Raw genomic sequence first — 21,939 nt, 5'->3', positions numbered from 1 at the left:
AATTTTAAGTATTGGGTGGCAGTGGTTCGTGAAACAGCATCTGATTAAATGCCAAATATACAGACCACGGTACTCAGCCTTTAGAGAAAGGAGAGAGCCTACTGGACGAGACAGACAGGAAAGACTTTCCCGGAGACGTAAGTGGCTCCTGGAAGAGTGGGGAGAGTCTGAGCCACAGAATCCTAGGCCCGCATGAGGAGCTGGGAGCCTGTGGTGCTCCTGACAGTGGTCCTGGGTGGTGGGTGTGGATCAGGGTCAGCTGTTTGTGCAGCTCCTGGCAGCAGGAGTCTGACTGATATCTCACACTGATAGAGTTAGCATGGGAGATGGTTGACGTTTATGGTGTTGGGTGTTAATCTTTGCTAAATTCTAAAATCACTTGAGAGTAACCTTAAATTCTAGAATCATTTGAAAGGATACTGACCCTCTCCCTAGCAAGTGTACATGCTAAGTCACATCAGTTGTGTCCGACTCTTCGTGACCCTATGGACTGTAGGCTCCTCTGTCCATGGGATTCTCCAAACTGAAATACTGGAGTGGATTGCCATGTCCTCCTCCAGGGGATCTTCCAGACCCAGAGATTGAACCCACCTCTCTTATGTCTCTTACACTGGCACGCGGGTTCTTTACCACTAGCCCATTAGAGGCATGTGTGTATTATTTTCGGGAGCCCCCTTGGCAGCCATCCTTGGACCCCAGCCAGGTGAAGAACCTTAGTTCCTAAGTGGAGTGGCAGCTTTCATCCTGTGCAATCCAGTTTGCAGTGTTGCAGGGCGTTTGTCCTAAAAGAGAATGGCTAGGTGGTGTGGCTGGTTTCTCGGGAACGTGTCCCCACAGCATGTCAGCTTGTGTACTTTTGGTTAACACTCTTTGGAAACTTACCTCTGCCTGTCCCTCTGGGGACCACTAAAACATCAGCCAACTACAGGCTTTTTCCTCCACAGATAACTGCGACCTCCATTTCAAGGTGGCCCGAGACCGGAGTAGTGGCTACCCGCTCACGATTGAAGGTTTTGCATACCTGTGGTCAGGAGCCCGTGCCAGCTATGGGGTCAGAAGGGGCCGTGTGTGCTTTGAGATGAAGGTGAGTGGGGGCAACAGAGGGGTGGGGACAGAAAGCAGGTCCATCCTTGGTCAGAGCCATGATTGCAAAAGAGATGTGATTAAACACGAATTTTATGTTCAGGCCAAAGAAAAAGTAAAATGAACTCAGGAGAACTGTGTCATTGCTAAATATTACATGGGGAAAGCAAGGCGTACGTTGCTTCATTAAGCGGATTTTTTCCTTGATGGGGTTTGACCTAGGTGCTGTATAGCCAGCCATTTGAGGGTGACATGTTTGTAGAGCTGGTGAAAGGAGTTGTTTGGAAAAATGGTGAGCTGGAAAGAATTGGCCCTGGCCAGTTAAAGGGAGGCCAGGCGAGAGTGGGGCAAAGAAAGGTTCTGCTATCCGGATACCCTCTACCATTATCTCTCCACAGTTCCACGTCAAAGTGTATTTATGAAAATAATACCTGATCATGTTCAGTAAAAGGTCAGATAGCACAGAAGAGTAAAAACCTTCACATCCTCCTAGCCCCTATCCTACCCTCTAGAGATAACTTATGTGTTAACAGTTTCTTGTGTATCCTTTGTATATCCAAACTTATGATAGCTAATATCTATAGAATACTTTGCATGTGCTAGGTACAGTGCCAAGTTCTTTGCATGGATATCTCCATTAATCCTCACAGTCTCATCACAAAATATGTGCTCTTGTCCCCCCTTTTCAAGAGGTGGAAACTAAGACCAAGGGTTTTTGTTTTTGACTGACTAAGACACTTGATTCTAAGTTGCACATTGTTTTGTGTGCATAGAGAAACTGCCAGTTATACTAACATAGTACTTTCAGACATCAGTTGTTAAGATACATACTGACTCGAGATGTTAAAATGTGAAAAACATGTGTCCAAAAGTCAGTTATTAGAGTAACTTTCCAAAAGTCTCAAATTAATAAGTATTGGTTATTAGATAATCTCACTGCTAATTAAAAGTTAAGTCAGAAGGTGCCTTTTATTTTTTCTGCTCCTTTTACTTAATACTATATCTTGAACATTTTTTCGTACCAGTGTATTAGCCCTGCTTCATTCTTTTTAACTACTGCATCATTCTGTGGCATGGATGTGCCTTCATGTGACTGGTACTTTACAGATGGTTTTTTTCTTTCTTCCTCTTCCCCTCTCTTCCTTCCTTCCTTTTCAACATAAAGACCACCACACTGCATATTTTTGTGTGTATATATCTCTAGGATAGACTGGAAGTTGAATTGCTTGGTTTAGAGCATGTGCATTTGCTGTTAATAATAAGACTGCTAAGTTGCCCCCCCAAAGACATTACACCAATTTATGTTTCCATACCAAATATTCTGAGTCCCTGTTTGCCTTGTAGCCAGTATTAAAGCTAAAAAATAACTAGTTTTAGAATTCCCATCTCTGTGGCCCTGAACTCTCCTGAGCCCTCTGGAGGCCCTGGTTTCAGTATAGCTGGCCCTTCACACAGCTCAGATACATTTCCCCAGCCACAGAAGCCATTCCTGTTTTTTTAACATCTGTGCACTTCTCACCTGTTTTGCCTCCTAAACTGTCAGCCTCCAGAGAATCAGTTCTGAGCCTCCTTTTTCTCTGTCCGCAGATTAATGAAGAAATCTCTGTGAAGCACCTTCCGTCTACAGAGCCCGACCCACACGTGGTCCGCATCGGTTGGTCCCTGGACTCCTGCAGCACTCAGCTAGGTAAGGGAGGCCAGCCAAGCAGTCCAGAGTAGAGCAGGTACCTTGATCCCTGGATTCTCAAGCTTCCTCAGCTTCCGTCTCCCGCACTGGACCCAGAACAGAACTACCCTGGGGTGGAATAGACAACAGGGATTAGGTTTGTGGTGCTGCCTAGCTTCAGACTTACAGGGTTCAACTGGAAGGACCACAGTTATACAACAACTTTTCTACAAAAAATTTATCCTTCATCTTTAAGAACAGGGTCCAAAGTTCTCTTCAGAAAACTGCTCCCTTTAAAAAAAAAAAAAGACCAGTTGTCTCCTGTTCTCAAACCATTGTGAAAGTAATAAGGTCCTCAGCTTTCATTGGGTTCTGTCTGGAGTCTTCTGTCCAGAGCCTAACCCAGAGTAAAAGAGAAAGCAAAGACCAGTGGGGCCAGGGCTGGCTGGCAGAGAGGGGCAGGGAGGGGCTGTCTTGAGAGGTTTTGAATTTTCACAGATTCCCCGGGTCCTAATGACTTTCTGGCCCCAGGTGACTGATTTCAGTGACCCATGGTGAGACTTTCTTGATCATATAAAGATTCTGATTGAAAATTACGTCTGCTCCTTGTGAAAATTCAGACCATTACAGAGACGGGGAAATGAAAATTTCTCTAAACCTGTGAGATAATGACCAGTGTTAACATTTTCATCTGCATTCTTCCAGGCAGTTCTTTTGTCCTTTGTGTATCTCAAATGGGATATGTTATAGAAGTTGTTGGAGCCTGACTGCTTTTTCCCACTTAATATTGATTGTTATATTTTTGTAAATAAGTATAGGTTTTTTGACCACTGCATAACTTTTCATTTTATAATTGTATTACCTATTTATAAATGTTTTGTAGGTCATTTATGTTGATTACAAATTTTTATAGTAAAACACTTGAGCTCTCCTTGTATGTAATTAGTCTGAGCCATAAAAGTAGAAATGGTAGGTTAAAAGCAGTGTACAGTTTTCATTTTGATGTGTATTAGTAGTTTTATTTAAGATTCATGTCATCTCCTTTTATCTTTGTTTCAGTTTTGAGAGGTAAATGGACAATAGTTGATACAGATAAACATGTAAAGCCCAGAAGAATCAAGCAGATGTCCAGGTTACACAGCTGATTCAGGCTAGAGCTGGGCCTGGAATTCATGCTTGTTGGCGCCTGCTTTACTGGCAGAACTTACGTTTCTGGCCTAATATATCTGTAACTCAGATGTCAGCCAGGGCCCTTGGGGTCTCAGTCATCTTGCTTCAGAACCCAGTTGTGTAGCCTGAGGCAATCAGTCCCTTTCTTACCAGTTAGACCTCGTGATCTGCAGAAGCAAAACCCCTTTACTGATTTCTGACCAAAACTCACTGACACCAAAAACAGACACTGTTAGGAGACTTAACTGAATGTTGAATGTCACAGGGAAGAAATGTGCCTTAGTGTATAGCCTTCCTCCATCCTGGCTTCTCTCTTCCCTCCTCCCTTTTTTCCCCAGTTCTCCCTTTCTGTTCAAGGCAGTTTAGGTCAGCTCAAACTCTCAGACTTAACACCTAAAGCCATCAAACCCTCAGAAACTCTGCATGGTGAAGGGCTTCCTTTCAATGGAAACATTCTTACCTCCTCCCCCAAAAGCACCTGATTAGTAAAACTGGCAGAGAAAATGTTTCTTTTGTTTCAATTTAAAACTATGTAACAGCCATAAAGGCCATTGTGACCATCACAGGTTTAACCGGACTTTGCCTGTTTCTTCCCTCAGGTGAAGAGCCTTTCTCCTATGGCTACGGAGGCACTGGGAAGAAGTCCACCAATAGCCGCTTTGAAAACTATGGAGACAAGTTTGCAGAGAATGATGTAATTGGCTGCTTTGCGGTGAGTGCTGGCAGCCCGTGGGAGTTGACAGAACCAAATGTTGGTCCTGTGAGGTCAGCCTGCAACGTTTTTTTCAGAATACCTCTGTCCGTTGTCTGCGCTTTGTCCAGCCGCTCTCACCATACTCTGTTTCCCTTTGACACACTGAAATGTTTGTGGTCATTTTGTGCAAAATTCTGCTATTCTTCCCCCTCTGGCCTTTTGTGCAAAGTCCTCAGATGGCATCCTGAAGATGTTTGGGGATGTCAGATGTGTACAACTCCTAGATACCAGAGTGACATTTCCTAAGCAAACTAAGGAATTATTTCCCTTTGCTATGGAATAGTCTGCATGCATAGGTGCTCAATTGTGTCTGAATCTTTTCAAGCCCATGGACTGTAGCCTGCCAGGCTCCTCTATCCATGGAATTTTCTCCAAGAATACTGGAGCGGGTTGCCATTTCCTTCTCCAGGGGATCTTCCTGATCCAGGGATCAAACCCTTGTCTCTTGTGTCTCCTGCGTTGACAGTCAAATTCTTCAGCATCAGTACCACCTGGGAAGCCCATGGAATAGCCTCTGTGTTCTCAAGGACAGTGGTGTTGGCTCTTGCCCCCACTTTAGCATCATCTCATTCCAGATCTTCTCCCTTCCTTCACCTCATTGGTTTAGCCAGGCTTCCAATAGTGCATTGCCTTTTAGGAGGATGGGATGGATGCAAAATACAGAACAAGATAGAAGAGACCTGAACTGCTGCTGAACTTCAGTCTCCAAGAGCAGTGACCAGCACTCACAGAAGTGTAGAGTGTGACTGATGGTTCTGGGGCCGGAATCCCTAGGCCCAGGCCCAGACCCACTCCCTGCTTTTCAGCTCACAGCCCTGGACAGCCTGCCCTCCCTGTTTGTTTCAGTTTCCTCTTAGAATTCTCACACCTACCTCAGAATTTCATATAGTGTGATTAAGGTAAACCGTTAAAAGCACTTAACAACAGTGTCTGGCAGAGAATGAATGCTCAGGAAATACTCTTTAACACTGTGACCATTGGAAGTTAAATGTCTTAAGGATATGCCATGCAGCCCCAGGAGAGTGGTTGGCCAGGTGGGTGCTTCCTCTTGGCCCCGTTCCCTCTCCCTTCTCCCTCTCTCCCTCATAGTTATGTACACGGTACTCTTTTTTTCTTTCTGTCTTTTTTCCTCCCCTCTTTGATAGAATTTCCATAGAACCTTGTCCAAATTCTAATGTTTGCTTTACCATTTTTCACAAATATATGTATGTGTATGTATATGATTTTTATCTGACCTGTTTGAGAGTAAGATGCCTACTTTCTGTCTTTATTCCTTAATATTTAGCATGCATTTCTTAATAAAGCTATTCTCTTAACCACAGTAATCAAATTTAATGTTGATTTAATGCTATTATCTACTCCACAGTCCATGGTTAAATTTTGTCAGCTGTCCCAGCAGTATCCTTTAGCACAATTTGGTTTGTAGTTCAGGATCCAGTCCAGGATCACTGACTGCATTTTCTTGTCATGTCTTTTTAGTCTAAAACAATTTCTCAAGTCTTCCTTTGTCAGTCATGACCTCATTATCTTTTTAATAAAAAGCATGTTTTCTTAAATAAAAATTAACCATGTTTATATTCTGCACACTGTTCCAAACCTTGCATTTTTTTTTTTTTATTTAACAGTAAATCTCAGCTATCTTTCCCCTGTCTACACAGAAAGTATAAATCTAGCTCAATTTAAAACACTGTTGGATAGTTAATAAATTCTTATGGTTTTCAAAAATATTCAGAAATACAGAAAGGTATACAGTATAAAGTCTTCTTCAGACCCTTCTCCTCCACCTGTGGTTCACATATGCCCTCCCCTACACATGAACCCACTGGTACTCAGCATTTCTTTATCAAAGGTGGTTATTATTTTTCTTCTTCTATACAAAAGGTAGCATATTACATATGTTATTCTGTATCTGTCTTTGTTTAACTATATATCTTAGAGGGTTTTTTTTAATATCATTACCTAGAGGACTTCTTTGTTCTTTTATATAGTCTGCAGTCATTGTGTTGATCTACCACATTTATATAATCAGTCCTCTCTTAATAGATATTTGGTTAATTTCTCATCGTTTTACTTAGTGGCTTCCTAGTATTCTGATGTAGGTGTCAGTTTCCCCTGGTGGACCTGAAAGTTATTTCTTGGAACAGTTGATGCTGCAGTGATAGTTTATCATTTCCCACTTACCAGAGTATCTTGGAGAGCTTTTCATGTTCCCATTCATGGATGTCCTGTGTGATTTAGTCTCCCACTTCCCCACTGGAGCACATTTAGCGGTGCTGGAGTGAACAGTTCGCACATTCTTGTATTCTTGTGGGCATACAGTTGTAGGATATATGCTACTGAAAGCATAAATTCTGAGTCAGAGGTATAGTTTTAATTTTTGATAGCTACTGTGAAGACTGTACTCCAACTCCAGACAGGTTGTAGCAGTTTAGTGTGTCATCAGCACGTGACTTGTGTTCCCCAAGCTCTCTCATTTGGGTGTGATATTCTGAGTGTGTGGCAGTTGGGAACTTTGCGCCTTGACTCTTACTTCAACCAGTTCATCTTTACTTCTGTTTTTTAAGACTCTGTGTTCAGTTTCCTATGTTTAAAGGATCAGTTCAGTTCAGTTCAGTTGCTCATTCATGTCTGACTCTTTGCAACCCCGTGGATTGCAGCATGCCAGGCCTCCCTGTCCATCACCATCTCCCGGAGTTTACTCAAACTCATGTCCATTGAATCGGTGATGCCATCCAACCATCTCATCTTCTTCTGTCCCCTTCTTCTCCCACCTTCAATCTTTCCCAGCATCAGGGTCTTTTCAAATGAGTCAGTTCTTCACTTCAGATGGCCAAAGTATTGCAGTTTCAGCTTCAGCATCAGTCCTTCGAATGAATATTCAGGACTGATTTCCTTTAGGATGGACTGGTTGGATCTCCTTGCAGTCCAAGGGACTCTCAAGAGTCTTTTCCAACACCACAGTTCAAAAGCATCCATTCTTCAGCCCTTAGCTTTCTTTATAGTCCAACTCTCACATCTATACATGACCACTGGAAAAACCATAGCCTTGACTCGACGGACCTTTGCTGGCAAAGTAGTGTCTCTGCTTTTTAATATGCTGTCTAGGTTGGTCATAACTTTGCTTCCAAGGAGCAAGTGTCTTCTAATTTCATGGCTGCAATCACCATCTGCAGTGATTTTGGAGCCCAAAAAAATAAAGTCTGTCACGGTTTCCACTGTTTACCCATCTGTTTGCCATGAAGTGATGGCATCACTTTAAAAGATTCAGAGCGAAGGGTTAAGAAAGGGTGTGAAAAATCAGTGACCTGAAGGGGAACTAGTAGGGAGGACATTTGTGTCAGAGCTTGAGTTCTCAGCATTCACAAAACAGGACCAAATGACCTTCCAGGTGGAGAGAACAGTATAACTCACTTCGGCAAATCATAAGGAATAAAATATTTGGAGCCTCTGGAACAGCACAAAGAGGTGTGAGAGGTGAGGCTGTGAAAACACACGCTTTGAACAGTGCCAGGCTTAAGGACTTTGGGTCCTTAGGCCCTAGAGTAGCATCCACGAACATTTTAGCAGAAGTGACACAGTTAGACTTGTGTCCTTGACTGTTGGCCCTGTTGTGCTGGGTTTGTCAGTTGAGGGTGCTGGTTTCCATACAGTGAGGTAAGTTCCTATAGTGAAGCTGGTGGACATAAAAAAGGTTAGCCCCTGTCATGTTCATTTCCACAACAGAGCAAAAGTGACCTGGGCCATTCTTGCTCAGGTGAGAAGACACGGGAGGGACCATACTGCAGGGATTGAGGCAGGATTTAGTCCAGCAGATGTTTGTGTGTCTGCCCTGTGTGATCTCTACCTGTATGGGTACTTATAGACACAAAGGACCATGTAGAACTATGCCCCGTGACCACTGAGGAGGGTGGCGAGGAGTCTCCTTAGGGGAAGGGGGCTTTCACAGCTGCTCAAAGGCAAGTCCCAAGATTGTCTCTGCATGCAGGAGGGAAAGGAATACAACTCAGCCTTTGCTCCCGTCTGCTGTATGACCCCAAATTTTGAGTCTTCCTTAATTATTAACCTTTGCCCTCCAGCTGAAGTGATCTTTGTGAAACACAATTTTGACCAGGGAGTTCTGCTCTTAGGAACAAGTCAGAGGCTCTGCTCTGCTGCAATTAGCAGAAATTCAAACTCCTTCCCCACCCCCACACTTCAGTCCAGAGCAGTGTCTGGCATCTGGGAGTGAGACCCCCCACTCGTGCTCTCATTCTGTAGGAAATAAATTAATCTGTTTAGTCCTTAGCACAACTCTGCTATATTATGGAATCTTTTTTGATAAGGAAACTGAAGATGTGGTAAATGGTAGAACTAAAGCCATCTACCTTCCTAAACAGGATCTTGACACTAAACCTCAGCTGATCAGTAAGGACTCAATGAATTGTTGAATTAATGAATATGGTCCCTTCCAGCTATCCAGCTGTACCTGAAATTACCACCTCCCAGTTCTTTATGCTTCAGCCAGTCTGACCCTGTGTCCTCTCACTGCCAGATTTGTACATAATCACTTCTCTTTAGGACTGTCTTCTCACCCAAAACTTGGCTCGTTCACATTTATTATTCAGGACTTGGCTTACAGGTTCCTCCTCAGAGAATCTTGATCCTGCGTGTGTGTTCTCACTGATTTAGGATAATGTCCTTGTCTGGTTCCCCACTAGGCTCTGAGCTCTTGTCAGGTTCAGATGACTAGAATATGCATCAAGAAGAGCAGGAACTCAGGGAGCACGTGTTGAACATATAAATGGATGCACTTGTGGAGCCAGGCTTGGCTTAACAGGTCCTGCTGTAAATTTCTTTCCAGCCATTATCTTGTGGGAGTCGAGAATGGACAGGACAGCCTCCTCTCCATCTCAGGCTAGGCACAAGACTCAAATACTTGGAACTTCCTAAAATTAAACACTTCACATCCACTTCTGGGTTATGGCCAAAGAGGGCCTTGGGCTGTTGAGGAGGGCTGCACTTGAATCTGGGTCAAAGCTGTTTCCACCCCCTACATCTGCTCCCTGACTCATGGTTCCTGGTACCTTACGCAGAGCATTGGAACTTACTTTTCTTTGGATTTTTTTCCCTAGGACTTTGAATGTGGAAATGACGTGGAACTTTCCTTCACCAAAAATGGGAAGTGGATGGGCATTGCCTTCCGAATCCAGAAGGAAGCCTTAGGGGGTCAGGCGCTCTACCCTCACGTCCTGGTGAAGAACTGTGCGGTGGAGTTCAATTTCGGGCAGCGGGCAGAGCCCTACTGTTCCGTCCTCCCAGGCTTCACCTTCATCCAGCACCTTCCCCTGAGTGAGCGCATCCGGGGCACCGTCGGACCAAAGAGCAAGGCAGAGTGTGAGGTGAGGGGCCTGGAAGCCTGCCTGGGTGGCTGCCTCTGCAGAGCCATGCTGCTGCCTAGACAGGAGGCCTGCCCGCAGCTGAGTGTGGCAGAGCTGCCTAGTTTGGGGGAGAGTGAGGGGGTGTGGGCGTGGCTTAGGCCAAAGAGGGCAGGGCTATCGTAACTAAATACCAGAAAGATCCCAGAAGTTGCCACAGTGCTCCTCAAGTGAGGTCAGAATCTTGAGAAAGGAGGCCGTCCAGCAGGAAAAGGATGCGAAGGCACTTTCTGGTGAGCAGGTTCTTGGAGGAGGTTGTGTGGCTCCACACTCCTGCCCAAGCCTGTCTGAGAACCAAAATGGCACCTGGGCTTGGAGCTGATTCGGCTGCAAAAGCTGTACTCCTGGTCTTGGTTCTCAAATAATTTTTTTTGTTTTTTCTGGTGTATAAGTGATTTGCGTTTATTCTAGAAAATTAATATAAAGGAAATATAAAGGAGAGTTTCCCGTAATTCCACCATCTACAAATGTTTCCTTTTAAGTGTTTTGAAGTTTATCCTATGCTTTTTTCTGTATTAGGTACTGGTTTTACACACATTTTATTATTGAGATCTTACAGTATAAGTAAGCATTTTGATACCCTGCCCTTTCACTTTACATTTTTTGGTGTGCTTTTATCTTAACTACGTGAACACCTCTTTGAAATTTGTTGTTAGTAACCTCACAAACTATTTTCCTCTTCTTGGACATTTCACTTGCATCCAGTGTTTGCCAAATTTTAAATGTACTAATTAGAAATGGTGCTTGTCCTTGCACATACATTTGTCGCCATCTGAGACTCCAGGAATGTTGTACCACTCCTTGTGCCTATTCCGTGGGCCTTTCCCTGTCAGACACCCCTGAATGCTGCCTAAACAGAAATGTTAATATTCATGGTAACAGCAGGCCCTCTGCTGAAAGTCTCACAACCCTCATCCTGTTTCACTCCCAACAGCAATACTATGAGGTAGACACTGTTAACTGCTTCCATTTCCCAGAGATGGCTGTGAGGTTTAGAGTCACCCTCACGGTCCCCAGTGAGTGGTGATGCCAGGCTGCCGTGGTACACACTGTTCACCGCGCCCCTCTTGGTCCTGTTTTCGTAGATTCTAATGATGGTGGGCCTGCCCGCTGCTGGGAAAACCACGTGGGCCATCAAACATGCAGCCTCCAACCCCTCCAAGAAGTACAACATCCTGGGTACCAATGCCATCATGGATAAGATGCGGGTAAGCACAGCCCCTCTCTCTTTACCCGCCCCCCCCTGCTCCCTGCCTGCTGCCTAGCAAACAGGACCCCCACCCACCCCTCACCACTCCCTGCCCACAGGTAATGGGCCTACGCCGTCAGCGAAACTATGCCGGCCGCTGGGATGTCCTGATCCAGCAGGCCACTCAGTGCCTCAACCGTCTCATCCAGATTGCTGCCCGCAAGAAGCGCAACTATATCCTAGATCAGGTACTTACTGGTGACCTTCGTACCCCAGGAGAGGGAAGGGGCCTTTTGGGTACCTGGGAAGTCCTCTCTCCTTTTTTTTTTTCCCCGTTAATGCTCTTGGACTACAGTATTGGTCAGAGGTCAGCTATATGTGGTGGCAAAGTCCCAGAGTCTTGACATAGCTTTCTGAGTCCAGTCTGCCGGGGGTCAGGGGGCAGCGATCCAGACCTGGCTCAAGCCCCCAGCAGCCCAAAAGAATATCGTCAGGTGAGAGCAATTGTGTGAGATGGAAAAGCTTAGATTTCTGAGCCAAGCAGACCTGGGCTTGAATCCCAGCTCTGCCACTTGCTAGCTGCATGCCTTTGGGCAGCAGACTTTATCCTTTGACTGTTAAGTCTCCTGATCTGGAAAACAGAGCTCAGAATGGTGCTCACACACCTAACATGGAGACTGGCATGTAGGAACTGGAGATTGTTGTTAATCTACAGAATGGGTCTGTCCCAGCCTCTCTCGGCATGTTCTTATGACTATCAGGTACATGTATATGTCATGTATTTTCTACCTGCATTTCAGTGAAGAGCAGGGTTCTTCACATTAAAAGTATGAGCGACCCAAACGGTTAAAGTTCCTCGTTAGCACCACGTGTGAGACATCATCCTTGATATTTGTCCTGAAGTCTTTCTCAAGTAGCAGGTTTTGTCTAAGTGTGCAAATATATAAACTAAGTAGCACTGCTGACCTGGCAGCCTTAACTGGAGTGCCTTCCATGAGTGTGGCCCTGGGTACTTGGTTACCATGAGTTTAAAGGGCTCCTGGTGAGGTTGGAGCTGGCTTTAGTGATTGACTGATCAGAAAGGTGGTTGAAAAGAATTCCTGGTGGTCCAGTGATTAGGACTCTGCACTCCACTGCAGGAGGCCCCTGTTTTCAATTCCTGGTGGAGGAACTAAGATCCCACAAGCCATGTGGAGCAGCGATAGATCCATTATTCATCCAACTAACTCACGACCTTTTAGAAAGAAAACAAAGGTGGTTGGAAACTCCCAAGAGATCAAGGTGCTTTTGTATAGGAGAGAACATCTTAGAGAAAACAAGCTGGAGCTTCTGGGTTGGTGAACAGTGGAGATTCGGGGAGGGTGGCACGTTCCACATAGCTTGCCCTTTGCGTCTGTTCCATCAGGTTGTTCCTGCATTATATCCTTTTATAATACACTGGTAATCTAGTGTTCAGAGTTGAAAAATTGATTCCTTAATATCCAACCTTTGAAAGGAACACACAGAACTTAAGACAAAAAAAAGACTACTAGTTGGTGATGGTTCTCCATGACAGGTAAATTACACAGTCTCGCCAGTTAGATACTGAGAGTGGAAATCTGGTTTGCTGATGAAACAATTATACTAGAAAACTGAAAGTTGGCCAAAACTACAATACTGTTGATACTCTTCTGTCATGGTGGAGATACAAGATTTACACTGGGTTCTGCTTTTCTGGAAGGTGAACATGAAAAAGGTGTACTTTTAAATTTTTTTACAAGTGATTTTTTTTTTCTTGGCCCCACTGTGCAGCATGGGGGGGGGTCTTAGTTCCCCAAGGATCAAACGCACTCTCTCCCTACCCCCCACCCCACCCCACCCCCGCACACATAGTGGAAATGGAAATGTGGAGTCTTATCCACTGGATCACCAAGGAGTTCCCTGGAAAGGTGTACTTTTATCTCGTGACCGATCCTGCAACCCTGGGATTAAGCCCTAAAGACTCACATTTGTGAAGGCAGACATGATCCCATAATACTAAATTTTGATAAAACAACTAATTGGGCCAATGTTTAGACTGCATTTATGGGAGAGGGGCACAGGGTAGTCCAAGAGCCACTCAGGGTTGCTGCCCCAGTCCAGCCCCATCAGTAATGGGTATAGCCAGCCTTCTTCCCCTTTGAAGACTTTGTTTAAATTAACCCTGGCGTCACCTTGCCCCATTTCTTGTCAGGGCATTTTGGAATTGTAGTCCATACCTTGAGAATTATTTTTTTGGATACCACAAGTATTCTCTGCCTCCCTTTTTCTCAGTTTGCTAGTTAAATCAGCTGTGAAACCCATTTCACATATAGAGGAAAGAATGTGGTCTAAAATGTTTATAATCCTAGGGGTAAATTGTCTTAACATCTCCGTCCAACATTGCAAAATGTGCTTTCTCTGAAGGTCAGGCCCCCAACCCCTCAGCCAGGCATAGAACTGCAGGGCACTGTAAAGACTCACTGTTGGCCCTTTTGGCTTGTGCCACCGGCTCGCTCAGGACAGGGTCCAGGGCTTCTCCAGGTGCCCCTGTGGTCTCCAGGGCTGCTGGCCTCCTGGTGAAGGAACATGCAGGTCAGGCCAAGTGCTCCAGGCCAACAGCAAGGCAACAGAACACAAACTCTGAAGGTGAGGTGGGGTGGGGAGGAGGGTTCTCTGGCTCACCACAGATTAGAGGATTGACTTGGGGCCCCAAACTAGAGGTTACTGAGGCCTGGGAAGAGGTCTGAAGCCAGTGGTTTGACCTGTTTTGGCTTAAACATCAAAAAGGGTATTCCAGGAAAGCCTGTGTGGGTAGATGTGTGTATAGAAGATTCATAGCAGGCTCCAGGCCAGATCCTGGCATTTCCTCCCCCACCAACCTTGGCAATGAGGGGTAGGTCGATGTGCAGCTGACTCCTAACTTAGATTGGGTTCCCAGAGCCAGCATTGGGACTGCAGGCAGAGTCCCTGCAGTCCCTGGATCTCAGCCCAGCACTGTCTTTTTCTGGTTTTTCCTGAGTGGTCTGACCTCCCCACGTCTGGGTTTTCTGGGTTTCCTGTTACCTAGTTTGACCCCAGAAATGCCCCTTCTTGAAAGGGGTATGTGCCTGCAGAAGCCAGGAAAGGCCAGGTTTTGAGGTGGGGGTGTGTCTTTTGCTTTCATTACATGGTGACCTGAGTGTCCTTTTCAGATCCTGTGGGTGTCAGAGCTGTGGAACAGCTGAGGAGAAAAAGTAGCAGTAGGCCACACTGCTTCAAGTGGCTCTTTTGGGTCCTCTGTTGCCAGTGGGAATCCTCTGGAATGGGAGACTGCCTGGCCTATCCCTGGCCTACCAGATGCAGAGCAAGAGCTGGCCTCAGTGAGACAGCAGACCTGCCCTCCTAGAGGCTTCTGAGAAGAGCCTAGGCCACTCCCAGAGTTGAGGTCTGAGGCTAGCTCTCCTCTTAGGAATCCAGCAACCCAGAGCCAGGCCAGGCAAATGATCGGAGGCTACGATATGACAGCGTCATTAACCTTGTCTCAACTCAAGGTGGTTGTGCTCCTGCTTAGCATCCCTGTGGGCAGGTGCCATGCCTTTGCCTGAAACAGAGACCCAGGGCTACTGTGAGGACGCAAAGTAAACTGCCTCTTGTGGACAGGCATGTGTCCACAAGGAGAAGAGGGTGTTTCTTCTATCCTCCCCAACCCCAGAACCTCAGCCCATTCCATTGTTGACACTCTAGCCAGTTCTGTGTCTGCACATGTGGTTCATTCTACTGGGTTTACCTCATGCTGAGCCCAGAGTGAACTCTTCGGTCAACAGCTTTAAGCTTGCTTCTGTGGGATTCACACATGTTTCTCCTGCTGCCAGCCTGATCTTGTTGAGTTGTAGAAGGGGGACAGTTGACAGGAGACAGTGTCTCTTAGAGATTTCAGGCTGTGAGCAGCCTGTTTTGTTCCCTCCTGCCTGCCCCAGACTGTCACACACCAAAACTACCCAGGCAGCTGCTCTGAGAAACCCAACCCCTGTCCTTTGGCCCACATCACAGAGTAATGGGAGTAGCCAGGAGGCCAGGGAACACAGACAGCCCCAGACCTCCTTCAAGTCAGCATCTTCAAGCAGGGTGGGACTGAGAGAAGCAGGAACGAGGCAGCAGGAGCCCACACAGCTGGAAAAGCTGACCTAGCTGTTGTGTTGGTCTCCTAGCAACAGCCACCAGCAGCCCCCAGTGACCACAGCAGTGCCGGGCCAGCCCAGGGGCTCTGACCTCACTGTGTTTGCTGTGGCAACAGCCACCAACAGCTAACTCCCTTCCCTCTAGGAAAGCCAAGTATTTGCATTTTTGCTGGTGTGGCTTAGATGCTCTTCTTCCTTTCCCCAAGCCAAGGAGTGAGGGGAGGGAGGTGCAGTCTTCAAAACTGTCACCACGAGGATTCTCAGCACCTCAGCTCTGAAGTGTCTGAGGAGCCATCCCTCAGTGTCTAGCCTCTTCCCAGGACAGAGGCCAGCTGTTGAGTCCCGTCTGCTCTTCCCCCTCCCTCCCATCAAGAAGCTGTGGGGACTGGCCCCTCTGGACAGCAGTGCTTCTCTTCTCTGTCTCTTCATCCGGACATGGACAGGGCGGGTCTGCTTCATAGAAAACCTCCAAGAGGCGTTTATCCACGTCCTTGAGGTTCAGAGGAATCAGAATAGGATTGCTGATCATTTCTTATGGGCAAGCAAACAGTGGAATCAGTTGTCCACAGAATGTCTGGGGCCACACTCACCCCTGACACCCACCCATCTGGGTTATGTGCCAGGCGGAAGCTTCATTATTTAGCTGGAAGTCAAATTCTTTCCAATGACCAGGCGCCACCTGATTCGCGTTTAGGAATGGAGCCTATGAAGAGCAGCGAGAAGGACTTGACTTTGCCTTTGTAACCATTGTGCTTTTTCACCATTTGTGTGGCTCAAGGCACAGATGTATGGCATACACGTGTATGCCTTCACCCCACCCCTAATGAAGGTTGAGACATTTTCCCTAGAGAACAAGGAAGACCCTCTAAATGCTGTGTGTGTCAGAACCATGGGGTCAGGTTGGTTTAGAGAACAGTTATACCCACAACCAGATCTCCCAACAGGTGTGCACTGCGGTCTCTGGCCTCTGGCTGACCCACATCCCAGCTTCTGTTCCTCGTGTTTTTGGAATAGGCTCTCTCGTGTTTCATCTTCTCCTCAAACTTAACTTTCCTTGATGCTCCCTATTGGGAAGCCTCCCCAGGACAGCATCAGTCCTGCTGGCCCCAATTTCAGACTTCTTTCCCTGCCAGACATTTCCACATCTGCAAATTCCCACCAGAGCCAGAGGGAGGGTGATAAGATCTCTGTCTTTCAGATGCAGAAATTTGAGACTCAGACTAATTAGGTGGCTTGTCTACATCCTCACAAATAGAGGGCACAGCTGCGATTTCAACCTCGAGCCTCTTCTCCAGAGCCTAGATTTCCACCCTGACTCGCCGTTCCTACCCTTCTGATGGGAAATCACCGTAGCTTGACCTTCGCCTGATCTGGGTTGCTTGAACTCAACCATACAGCGAGAAGAGCCAGTGCAGCCCGCTCAGTGATAGCCACCTCACACCAACCATGACCTTTGTTTGTTGAGTGTCAGCTGTGAGCCAGACCCTGGACTAAGCAAGGGCTTTACTTGCCTGAGCTCCTTCAGTCTTAGTAGTGACCATATGATTTTCCTCTTATTTTCCCCTTGCAGGATTTGAAACTTAGTAGATAGGCAGACTGAGGCTCTGAGAGGAAGTCACACCCTCAGGGCCCTGTGGTGTGACTTGACAAGGTCACATTAGATCCAGGGTGTGCCAAGCTTCTGCTCTGCACCACTGACCTCTGTCTGGGCAGCTTCCATCCTGGAGGCCACAACAGAGCCCCTACTCCAGGGATCCCTCACACATGGTTAGATGCTTTGTGGTCCTTTTTCTGCTCAGTCTTCGCCAAGTCTAGGAGAGAGGCTTTTCTCCCGCATTTCATGGATGAAGCAACAACACAGACTGGCCGTGGTGAGCGAGTAGCCACACTGGATACTTGATGCTGGGCTTTTTCCACCCCACTAGGCTGCATCTTCAAAACATAACATTTGTTTGTCTGTTTGTGGATGCAGGCCTCTTTACAGGTTTGTTCCCCTCTGTGGCTTCTCCCCTGATTACCTTTCAGGGCCACTGAAAGTTGTTTAAATGCAGTATTCCTTATCACTCCAGCTCTGTTGTGTGAAAAGGACACCCGTATGTGTGTCTGGGCCCCACTTCAGAGACTGGGGTTGAGGAGGACCCCTATAGGGGGGTTCCAGCTGCTGTCTTTCTCAGTGTCTCCAAGTGATTCAGGTCCATAGGCTGAGTCCTTGGACCACTGGGGTTTGATAGATCTGGGCCCCAGTCCCAAAGGGCCCAGCATGTGGGAGGTACACAGTGAATGGAACCTGTTGTGCTCTCAATCAGGTGTGTCCTAGAGCACCGCTCTCTGCCAGCACCAGCCCAGGACGCACCTAATCATCACCTAGAAGAAGCAAAGAGAAAGTTATTAGCAAAACTGCACTTGCAAACAGTACAAGCTATTGGCTTGTCAAGCACCCTAGTTTAGAAGCTTGTGGGTGCAGCTGGTGTTTCAGAGCAGGACTAAGGGGACAAAAGAACCACAGTGTTGATGAAAATGATCTACACAACTGTTAAAGGGGCTGGCTAATTACAGCATCTGTTCTACAAAGAATAAAGGAGAAACCAGGGAGTTCCCTGGCAGTTCAGTGGTTAGGACTTGGTGCTTTTGCTTCCTAGGGCCGGGGTTCAATCCCTGGTTGGCAAACTTCAGATCATGCAAGCTGCACAGCATGGCCAAAAAACGGGAGAGCACCAGCACAGAAAAATGATAAATGTTGAGTGAAAAAAAGGCTTCCGGAGAGTGTGTGTTGTTTGAGTCCATTGGCTTTAAGAATCACACAGATATTTCTAAAAATACATAAGAAATTCAATACAGGTCATCTCTGGGAAGTAGGAATAGCAGCAGTAGGTGGATGAAAGGCTTCTTACTCTACACTTTACACCTTGTACTCTGAATTTTTTTTATGGTAAGCATATGCTACTTTTAGAATAGGAGCCAAGAGAGCTGTAATGTACAATACCAAGAACAAATGGGATTAAAAAGCAGAGCCCAGACATTAGGAATCTCCTGTCCTATGACTGTCAGCAGCCACTTTGTCAAGTCACTTCGTTTTCTGAGGGAAGAATCTTAGAAGTGAAGAAGGAGCAGTTTCCTGAGTTTCTCTGCTTAGGAGAACTGGTATCCTTTTCTCACTCCCTGGCCCACATAATACCCCACAGAGGAAAAACCAACTTGTAATGTGCCACCTCTTGCCTCTTCTGATACCTACCCCTAGACAAATGTTTATGGGTCAGCCCAGAGACGAAAAATGAGACCATTTGAAGGCTTCCAGCGCAAAGCTATTGTAATTTGTCCCACTGACGAGGACCTGAAAGACCGAACAATAAAGCGAACTGATGAAGAAGGGAAGGATGTCCCAGATCACGCAGTCTTAGAAATGAAAGGTAGGAGATGAGCGGTTCCCAGAGGGACATCGTGGCAAGGCCCTTAAGGGGAAAAGTGCCTTATCCCGTTTTTTCCACCCAACTCCTTGAGTATTCTTTTTTTGATTTTGTTACTTCTTTGCTTTTGCTTTGTCCCTTGCCTGTGTAGTACAGCTGTAACTGGAAGAGCTGCCCATATCCCTGTGGGGGCAGGCTTTTCAGATTAAATGGGGCTCGGGCAGGATGCGGGAGAGGGTGTGTAGAAACAGATGCTAGAGACCCGCATGGTCTTCTGCCTCTGGCACCCACTGGGTGGGCGGCTGAGCAAGCCTCAGTGAGGCTTCTCCATAAAAAACAAGGATGGTGATTCCCCTTGACTGGCTTGTTCCCTGGGGTATCAAATACTGGTTTGGTGGAGCTTAGTCACCTCTTCAGAAAAAGGAGAAGAGGGTCATTGTTAGCTGCTGATTGTTGTCAGGGAGGCAGAGCTTGGGACTCTCTCTCCTCTGTTGCTCACACTGTGGTCCCCTACTCCTCCCTTCTGGCAGACCAGTGTCCTGGGGGTGAAGGAGACTGACCCTCGGAAGGTACTGACTGCCTTTCCTGTCCCGCTGGCACCCTCCTTTCCTCCTAGCCAACTTCACGTTGCCCGATGTCGGGGACTTCCTGGACGAGGTGCTGTTCATCGAGCTGCAGCGAGAGGAGGCAGACAAGCTGGTGAGGCAGTACAACGAGGAGGGCCGCAGGGCCGGCCCGCCGCCTGAGAAGCGCTTTGACAGCCGGGGCGGGGGCGGCTTCCGGGGCCGCGGGGGTGGCGGCGGTTTCCAGCGCTATGACAACCGAGGGCCCCCAGGGGGCAACCGAGGAGGCTTCCAAAATCGAGGAGGCGGCAGCAGTGGAGGAGGCAACTACCGAGGAGGTGAGACATCTCACAATGAACTCTCCTACTTGTGGTTCCGCCTCAGGGTTGACTGTTTGCTCAGTCGGCAGATGACATTTCCTTGGCACCAGCTGTGGGCTGAGCCCTGGTAGGGAACTGAGATAAATCAAAGTGTGGGGCCTCAGGGAAACTCCCACTGTCATCTCTTCCCTGCCGTCCCCCCCACCAATATTACCCCTGAAGGCCTTGCCCATTTGTGTGTCACATTACTATTACTTTTGTGAGTCTTTCCCACCCCTCATCTGACCATGAGCTCCTTCAGAAGAGGGGCCAGTCCTGTGTCCCAGGACCTGGCACAAGGCAAATATTAGGACTGTTTTTGCTTCTAAAACAAATGGAGAAACAGGCTTGGAGAGATTAATTTGCTCGATTGACCCAGGTGAATCTGTTGTTGGTATCAAGTGATGGATCCAAAGCCCAAGTTCTTAGTCACTAAGTTATGCTGCGTCTGAAGTGTATGGTCGTGATTTTAATAAGCATGCCCTACTCTGTTTCAGTCTTGTGTTGGATGGTTTAGGGGACAGAGCCATGACCCACACACTGTCACCCTTTAGTGACAGTCCAGAAGGATGCTGGGCTGCATGGGAAACCCCAGGGGTACAGTGAGCTCCAGTGATTCAGCCTGCAAGGGAGCAGGGCTCAGGAAAGGCCCCCAGAAGTGCTAATGCCTAAGCTAAGGTCCTGAAGCCAGCAGGAATGGATTGGGGAAAGGGTTCTGGGCCAAAGGCTCAGGAGAGGCTGGCTCATTTGGCTAAGCACTTAGATGTTGGAGACACAGTGGAAACCAAGACAGCTCCGGTTCCAGGCCCACAGTCCAATGGGCAGGACAAACCTGTCAGCAGGCCTTGATGACTGGGTGCTCCCAGGGCTCTGGGGAAGGCCAGAGCGGGTGCTTGACTTGTTTACTGGACCTGCTCTGTGCGTGGTCACTGGAGCCACAGCAGTCCCCAAGACGGCCTGACTCCTGAGGGTCTCAACCAATCAGGGAACAGTGGGGCCTCTTACCTGCTTCTCCAATGCAGGTTTCAACCGCAGTGGAGGTGGTGGCTACAACCAGAACCGCTGGGGTAACAACAACCGGGACAACAACAACTCCAACAACCGAGGCAGCTACAACCGGGCTCCCCAGCAACAGCCCCCCCCACAGCAGCCGCCACCACCACAGCCGCCACCACAGCAGCCTCCACCGCCACCCACCTACAGCCCTGCCAGGAACCCCCCAGGGGCCAGCGGCTACAGCAAGAACAGCAACATCCCCGGCTCAAGCGCCAGTACCAGCACCCCTCCTGTCAGCAGCTACAGCCCTCCACAGGTGAGAGGATGAGCGTGCATGCGTGTGTGTGTGTGAGAGGTGAGAGGAGGTGGGGCCACAGGTCCTCACTTTCCTACAGCCCTGCCCTTTCTCCCTTTGTTGCCAGTGCTTTCAGCTGGGACAGACTCTAGATATTCCCAGATCCTTCCAGACTCAGAGTAAATCGGGAACCTACCTGTTCTGTCACCCTCCTCGGGGCCAACTATGTTGTCCCATGAGCAAATGCATTTCTCTTGGCTATATTGTCACTGGCCTCAATGAATTCCCAAGAGAGCACTGCATTGGAGTTACCCCTTGCCCAGGCTTTGTCTTCAGGATGTGGAGACAGACCCTGAGGTTGGTGAGAACTTGACGTCTGCCCTGAGAGCTTCACTGCTAAGCAGCTCCAGGCTCAGTTCAAGTTCTCAGAGAGTCGGTTCTTGGCTCTGATGTGCATGGGCCCTGTAACCAGCAGTCCCCATTTACTGTGCGCATTCCACTCGCCAGGCCTGGAGGCAACTGCCAGGAGATAACAGGTGTATGGTCTAGCCCGTCTAACCAGAATATTTGCTAGAACAGGAGTTGGGCAGATACAAATTCAAACTCCAGCCTCACAACCTTCTGGTTTTGTGACCTTGGACAAACAGCTTTACCTCTCAGAACCTTGTTTTCCTCATAAAGGCCTGGAGTTGTTAGTAGAACTCACTTCCAAGGTTTGCTGTGAGGGAAAGATAACGATATAGCTTTGCAGGTAAGGCTGTGGAAATAGGTGGACCTGGAGGCAAGTCACGACTTTTTGCCCGTGTGACTTCGGCCCTGTTGATTTCACCTCCCTGGCCTCACTTTCCTTCTCTATAAAACAAAGCCAATGGAACCTACCTCAGAGAGT

General features: G+C 47.5%; 1 protein-coding gene across 5 annotated transcripts in view; it reads left to right on the top strand.

The window, feature by feature from the left end:
• Positions 1 to 21,939, top strand: part of HNRNPUL1 (heterogeneous nuclear ribonucleoprotein U like 1) — a 34,069-nt gene that overhangs the window by 9,700 nt on the left and 2,430 nt on the right. For 3 of the 5 annotated variants that reach the window (XM_043435385.1, XM_043435387.1, XM_043435388.1), the window contains exons 5-13: positions 945 to 1,084; positions 2,671 to 2,770; positions 4,519 to 4,631; positions 9,785 to 10,051; positions 11,173 to 11,295; positions 11,396 to 11,524; positions 18,672 to 18,840; positions 19,454 to 19,536; positions 20,782 to 21,071. In XM_043435385.1, coding sequence (XP_043291320.1) covers positions 945 to 1,084; positions 2,671 to 2,770; positions 4,519 to 4,631; positions 9,785 to 10,051; positions 11,173 to 11,295; positions 11,396 to 11,524; positions 18,672 to 18,840; positions 19,454 to 19,536; positions 20,782 to 21,071 — 1,414 coding nt within the window. Of the gene's footprint in view, positions 1 to 944; positions 1,085 to 2,670; positions 2,771 to 4,518; positions 4,632 to 9,784; positions 10,052 to 11,172; positions 11,296 to 11,395; positions 11,525 to 18,671; positions 18,841 to 19,453; positions 19,739 to 20,781; positions 21,072 to 21,939 lie in introns of all 5 variants that reach the window. The other 2 variants (XM_043435389.1, XM_043435386.1) reach the window with 1 other exon arrangement.

This window comes from Cervus canadensis, chromosome 18 (assembly GCF_019320065.1).
Source record: "Cervus canadensis isolate Bull #8, Minnesota chromosome 18, ASM1932006v1, whole genome shotgun sequence".
Classification (NCBI taxonomy): Eukaryota; Metazoa; Chordata; class Mammalia; order Artiodactyla; family Cervidae; genus Cervus; species Cervus canadensis.
The sequence above is the reverse complement of the archived record's forward strand: the minus strand, read 5'-3'. Positions and strand labels throughout refer to the sequence as shown.